This window comes from Cannabis sativa, chromosome 6 (genome assembly GCF_029168945.1).
Source record: "Cannabis sativa cultivar Pink pepper isolate KNU-18-1 chromosome 6, ASM2916894v1, whole genome shotgun sequence".
In the NCBI taxonomy this organism is placed as follows: Eukaryota; Viridiplantae; Streptophyta; class Magnoliopsida; order Rosales; family Cannabaceae; genus Cannabis; species Cannabis sativa.
Window position 1 is genome coordinate 58020043 of NC_083606.1, and position 7205 is coordinate 58027247.

Below are 7205 nucleotides of genomic sequence, written 5' to 3' on the forward strand. Positions count from 1 at the left end.
ATTTATACGATTTTTTATAGTTTTATTTACAGATTATATAATATTTTTATGTTGTAATATTATTAATTTGTTGTTATTTTTATGATTTTTTTTTTATTTAAGCGTTTATATTTTATAATCATATTATCATGTTTTACTTGTACTCGAACCTAGGACCTCCAACATACACTCACCCATCGCTACTTGAGGTAGTCACTAGCTCAAGTGTTAACTTGATCCATTAACTTTGAAAAATAACACATTTTTCCTACTTTTGGACATAAGAAGAGGAAGCACGATTCTGGCCTACGGACGTATATGGATTGGGAAGAGGAGATTAGAAATACAAGAAGAAAAGAAAGGCGAGGATGGGCGGCAAGGGTGGTCCTTTCTCCTTTCGCCGGACCAGCGCTCGCCGCCGTCTCAAGAAGTCTCCTCAGACCACCCACGCGACGCCCGGAGATGCCGCCGCCTCCTCGCCACCTATCAACAACAACAATAACAGCTTGATCGCCGCCGCAGCCGCAGCCGCAGCCGCCGCCACTGCTGGGGGCGTTAAGGGGAAGAAGAAGACTGGTGGAGCCAGGCTATGGATGAGATTCGATCGCTCGGGGCAATCGGAACTCGTCGAATGCGACAAGAATACTATAATTCGCCGCGCTTCCATTCCCCCTCGCGACTTGAGGATTCTTGGACCTATCTTCTCTCACTCTTCTAATATCCTTGGTAATTTTCTTTCTGTTCCTTCTAATTTCAATATCAGATTATTGTAAATTTGCTTTAGGGATATAATGCTTTTTTTTTTGCTATAGCTTCAAGGTCCACTTAGTCAAAATTAGCCAAAGAACTGTTAAACCGTAATCTCTGCTTCTTTGTTTGTTGTATATTATCTATGTGTGGTAGTTGATTATGATGAATTGTGTATTTGCTATATACGTTTTGCAGCAAGGGAGAAGGCCATGGTGGTTAATTTAGAATTTATTAAGGCAATTGTTACAGCTGAAGAGGTGTTGTTGCTTGACCCTCTTCGTCAGGAAGTCCTTCCATTTGTGGATCAACTTAGGCAACAACTTCCTAAGCAAGGGCCATCTCAGATCAATGGAGCAGCAGGTACTTTTGGGGACCAAGAAAATGAAATGAATGATTTAACAAGTAGACATTGGTTACCTGTTCCAGAGGCCGTTGAAGGTCTGCAATGTGAGCTTCCATTTGAGTTTCAAGTTCTTGAGATTGCATTGGAGGTTTTTTGTACTTTCCTGGATTCTAGTGTGGCAGACCTTGAGAGAGAAGCTTACCCTGTTTTGGATGAACTAGCAAGGAATGTAAGCACTAAGAATCTTGAACTTGTCAGGAGTTTAAAGAGCAATCTTACTCGTCTGCTTGCACGAGTTCAAAAGGTATGTTAGATGACTTCATTTTGTGTGTCATTGAATGTTATTGTTACTGCCTTTATCTTATACTCATGCTAGTTGATAACATATAGCACATCTGGATTATGTTATAGTTTCATGAGGAGTAGATCATGTAAGTTATCTTCCCTTTGCTTTAGAAAATTTTATTCTAAAGGGGAAGGAGAAAACTTATAGTCACAATAAATGGTGCCTCAACGTTAATATATTTTTATTTGATTTATTAACCATGTAATCAGATAAACCTGCTAATTTCTTGTAATTCTAAAACGATAGTTGTTTGGATTCCATAGATTAAGCATCCCAGGTCATACGTATGAGTCAGAAATATCTTAGTTTGTTATGGCTGTTTAGCATCATGAGTCAAATTGTTTCTTGTGAGGGACTGCTACTTGGATTATGTTTCTACTGATGATTCTTGTTAGTGGGAATGTGTTACAAGTTACAACCACTTGGGTAGAAGTCACTTCTCAAAAGCTAGTCTAATAGAGGAGGGTGTCCAAGTAGTTATATACCTTCAACTAATCCCATACTAAGTCGACGTGGGATCCTAACTGTACAAATTCAACCACTTGGGTAGAACTAGCTCCTAAAAGCTAGACAAAGAGATGATGCTGCCCAAGTAGTTATACCACCAACTAGTTCATACTTAATGGATGCGTGATCCTAATAATCCACTCCCCTTTAGAGTCGACATCCACAGGGACTCACTTTGTGTTGGCTTGCTCTCGGCTTTTTCCTTACGTTGCCCCGTCGTCGATGTTGGTCCCACTTTTGGGTGCTGGTGCATGACCCCTTTTGTGACGTTGGTACTTGGGTGCAACTGCATGACTTTGATACCATTTGTTACAACCAGTTGGGTAAAACTCACTTCCTTATATACCACCAACCAATCTCGTACTTAGTTGATATTATGGTTGTTTAGCATCACGAGTCAAATTTTTTTGTGTGATGCTACTTAGATTATGTTTCTACTTATGATTCTCTTTAGTGGGAATAAAATATAGCTATTTATATCTCTTCACCGAACTCAGTTGTTTGTTCTCAATCTACTCATTACAATAATTTGTCCTTTCAAACACTGAACTTTATGAGATTGCAAAAAGAACCACAGCTTAGAAAAACCAGTCATGAGATAGGGTGAAGAAGCCAGAAACATAAGTAGAAGGCTAGGGTTTCTAAGGATCCCCTACAACCTCCCACCAAGAAGGAATTTACTCCAAATCTTGTCTATATTTTTGTATCTCGTGAAAGTATAATAACCTCTACCTAACAACACCGGATATCATGTACACAGTACCATGACCGCTTTTTCCTCTAGACTCCACCCAAATTACCTTAATACTGCTTGTGCAGTAAACCAGCATTTATGAGGTTTATTAAATAAGTAAAAATTTGTATCATTTTTGTTTCATTTGTTTTTGTTTTGTCCTTTTTACATTTAAGTTTGTGTGAATACCTTTCAAAGCTTCTTATCATGGAAGACATAATTTCCAAGTACGCAATAGGTTTTTAATAATTCTTATTTCATTTTAATTTGTTTACGTTGTGTTTTATTTATTTTATTTTTTGCATTATTGGTCTCAAACTCATATGGATCTAAATTTTTTCTTGGGATTTACATTTATATGCTTTAGAATTGTGGCTAAGGTTCGGAAAAAATATGAATAAAACGAGTAAATCAATTGAACTGGGTCAAAAAATCTGGAATAAAACAGTGTATACAAATAATAATATAAGAAAAATTATAATGGGATGGTCAGATTTTTTACACAAGTAAAAAATGGAACCATGGTTTTCCTCTCCACAAGTGAGGATCCCAATATATTTGGAAGAAGGCTATTCTAAGACATTTGACTTTGTCTCTTTTTCAAAATAAAATAAAATGGAACATTAGTTGATTGGTTTACATGCACAGTCATCATCATGCCATCCAATTCTGCTGTCAGAACATAGGGGCAATGGGTGGAAATTTAAAATCCTTTCTTTTTTATCTTTTTTTTTTTGGCTAATTATGATTTTTGCCTCCCGAACTTTGACATATACTAAATCATGCCCCCTGAACTTTGAAGACTGTTAAAAATTTCCCCTGAAATATTAAGATTGTTTGATTTAAAGACTTTTGTTTAATTTTAATAAGAAAAGTTTAACATAGATGAAAGTTCAGGGGGCATAATTTAACAAATATCAAAGTTCGAGGGGCTTGATTTGGTTGATATCAAAGTCCGGAGCGCATGAATTAGTACAAAATTGAAGGAAATTGGACAAAAGTCCTTATATCCAACAATCTTAATAGTTTAGGAGAAATTTTTAACAGCCAAAAAAGTTAAGGGGATATGATTTGGTATATGTCAAAGTTCAGGGGGCAAAAATCCTAAATAGTTTTTTATTTTTCGAGGAGAAGCTGTATCCATTCCAAAGAAAAGATTAAACCTTTAGGATACAATTGAGAGGATAAATCCTTTCTCTTATGAAAAGAGAAATTTATCAAAAATTAACTTCCTTATAAAAAAGGAGGGGAAAATAAAAATAAAAGTGTTTAATTTATAAAGAGGAAAGAAAGTAGAAATAAAAAGGAAAGAAGGAATAAATGAATAAAAAAAAGTCAAAGGTACCTAATGGTATCAACAAGAACTTATATGGGCAATGCTTTTTCTTGAAAAATTCTTCTCACAGCCACAAATGGTTATTGCCTCTGTTCCCTTGTCCATAGTACTCTTGAACTCTTCTAATATTACACTGTTGCCCCATCTTCTGATCAGAATCTTGACAACTTTATTGTCAAGATTAATTGAAGTTATCTCTTTCCTTGTCCATGGTACTTCTCTAATATCACACTATTGCCATATCTTCTCTTCAAAATCTTAACAATTTTATTATCAAGGTTAAATTGAAAAAAAAAAAGACAGTTCTTGGAAGAAAATGGGAGACTATCTTGAGCAAAACTGGCTTGGATTTTTCCAACATCTGAGTGCCAAACCCAATTATGAAGACAGCTACGAAGCTCTTTCCCATCCTTTACTTTTTTTTTTCTTTCTGAGTGTGTGCCTCTCATTCTCTTATATCTGCATATAGTGGCGTTGTCATTTTCTTATAGCAGCATCTGCGTGATCCTCTGTGGAGAGGAAAAATAGAGTTATCTTACAAAATAAATGTCATCTGGACACAGTGAATACAGAAAATTGATATGGCTTAATTTTAAAAACAACAGTTACGCCAAAACGAATCTCCCAAATGGTTTCCCAGCATAAAAAAGAAAAAAAAACCTCCCGTAAGGTTTTAATTGTTCCTCTATGCCAGTACATCATAGTAAGTATTTATGACAAGTACATTTATGTATAATGGCAGGTGAGGGATGAAATCGAACATCTTCTGGATGACAATGAAGATATGGCACAACTGTACTTGACAAGGAAGTGGATCCAGAACCAACAATCTGAAGCATTGTTGGGAGGTTCTGGTTCAAATAGCATCAACACCAGTGCTACTCATCTTCCTCGGATTAGTTCTAGGAGAAGTGGGAGTTTGGTAAGCAACCGCTTCGATGATAATGATGTTGAAGATCTGGAGATGTTGCTTGAGGCATATTTCATGCAGCTGGATGGAACACGTAACAAGATATTGTCTGTGAGTGCCTTCTGATCCTAGCATGAGCAGTAGTTATATACCCATAAATTTAAACATGATATATCTGCTAAGTTTTATTTTAAGTACATGGAAGTGTAATAGTAAGTTTCATGTAAGTGTCATTCTGCAAGACATTTAGCATTTTGTACTTTATTTTACATAAAACTTCGATTGTTTGTCTACTGGACTACTACGGGGATGACTGAGACTTTTAAGTACAAGTTGGAGATAACTAAACCCTCTGGTGAATTGACAATCGAAGGCTTTGATTCTGAGTGTGGTTTAGTTGTTTTGTAACTTCTCTCTGAACTTAAGGGGTTGTCTAATTTAAATTTATATTTGTCTCTTCTCTTTTTCACTAAGTGAAGGATTTACATTCACCATGCAAGTGTCTGTTCCCATGGTTTTAAAGAAAGCCAGCAATTTCAAATGGCATGTTGTCAAGATCTGTTAACAATTTCGTAGAAATCTGCTGTATAGATGATAACTGAGTTTTTGTTCAAATGAACTTCATTTTTGTACTAAATTCTTCATTGGGTTGCAGGTCCGTGAGTACATTGATGACACAGAAGACTACGTCAACATTCAACTAGACAACCAGCGAAATGAACTCATTCAGCTCCAGTTGACATTAACAATTGCGTCATTTGCCATAGCAGTCGAAACTCTGATCGCGGGAATGTTCGGTATGAACATTCCCTGTACTTTGTACGAAACGGAGGGGATATTTGAGCTCTTTGTTGGAGGTATTACTGCAGGTTCTCTATTACTTTTCTTACTTGTTTTAGGATATGCCAGATGGAAGAAGCTGCTTGGCTCATAAGTTCTTTGTTACCATCTCGTCTTGTTTGTTTTGTATAATCTGTAAAATTGATCACTACTCATCTCAATTCACGAATCCCTCTAGCAGAAAATCTCTGTACGCAATTGTAATTATTGTATATTTCTCTGGGGTTGGATGGAAAAATAAAATACTAGACTTACAATTGCTTTCTTTTGCTTAGGATCCATGTTTCAAGAAATACCTTCGACAAGGCAAGTGATTTTTATTTTGGATCCATTCTTGATTTGAATGGTGTTGGTGTTGCTATTTCATTGTCCTGTTTTGATTTCTGATTATATTTGTCACTTATGTGATCTCACCACACACACACACTAAAGAATTGGGTTCCACTCTAGGGATCCACCTAATTATTCATTGTTCTCTTCTTTCTCTGTTTACATTTTATTTTTGGAATGATTTATTGGTCTTTAGTTGATGCCTCAAGTACAATCATTGATGGATAAATATTGTATTAGAATATATAATCAAGTTCAGCTAGAGAAAGCATGACATTTCTATTCAGAAAATTCGGGAAAAGCATTAGAATAATGAGGAAATGAAAAACCGTGCCAGCTAGTATTGACCGCATTTATTTAGTCCTTGTCATTTGGAATCTCCAATTGAACCACATTATATAGTCATCTTCTTCTCATCATTTTTTTATTATATTTTAGAAAAATTATTAGAACTTTGTTAAGACAACATATTATGGGATTATTTTTCCTTTTTTTATTTTTTTTATGGGTTATAAGGTATAAATTTGTAAAAAATTATTTTATGGGAGTTAAAAAAATAAGGGGAAAATAGTATAAGGTAATTGGTTATGGATACTTAATTACTCTTCTGGATACCTTAATCTAGTTCTTTTTACTTGGTGTTTTTTTTTTTTTTTTTTTTTTTTTTTTCAACTTTATATTAAATTTTTTCCATAAAATAACATTTTTTTTTTCATATTTTTGCATTGATAATATAAAATCTCATAAAATTTGCAATTTTTTTCTATGCTTTTTTTGTGGGCTCTTTCTTTGCAATGATGACCTTGTTGTCGGGTCTTTCTTTATAAGGTGTGCCATTGTGGCAGTGGCTTCAAAGTTGTTTGGATGGCCATGGGTTGAAGTGGTCTGTGAAGGACCTTAGGAGACACGGTGAGAATTGTAAAAACAAATAAAATAAATGAAGAAAAAGAAAACAATGTGAATTCCATTTTGAAAGTGAAATGGAATGAAATTTTGGAAAGGTTTGCAGCTATTTACAAATTTAATTATCTAATATTATATACAAGATTAATAATTTGAAAAATTGAATACTTATATAATATATATAATTTTGGAAAATACATGTATATATATATATAAAAAAAATATTAT

At 34.7% G+C, this 7205-nt stretch overlaps 1 protein-coding gene across 1 annotated transcript; it reads left to right on the forward strand.

Annotated features, from left to right (window-relative positions):
• The first annotated feature begins 224 nt into the window (after window positions 1-224).
• LOC115725235 (magnesium transporter MRS2-4) lies at window positions 225-6105 on the forward strand. The gene is made up of 4 exons (XM_030654680.2): window positions 225-705; window positions 925-1376; window positions 4737-5015; window positions 5560-6105. Exons 1-4 carry the CDS (start codon window positions 348-350, stop codon window positions 5836-5838), a joined length of 1368 nt encoding a protein of 455 aa, XP_030510540.1. The 5' UTR covers window positions 225-347; the 3' UTR covers window positions 5839-6105.
• The last annotated feature ends 1100 nt before the right edge of the window (window positions 6106-7205 follow it).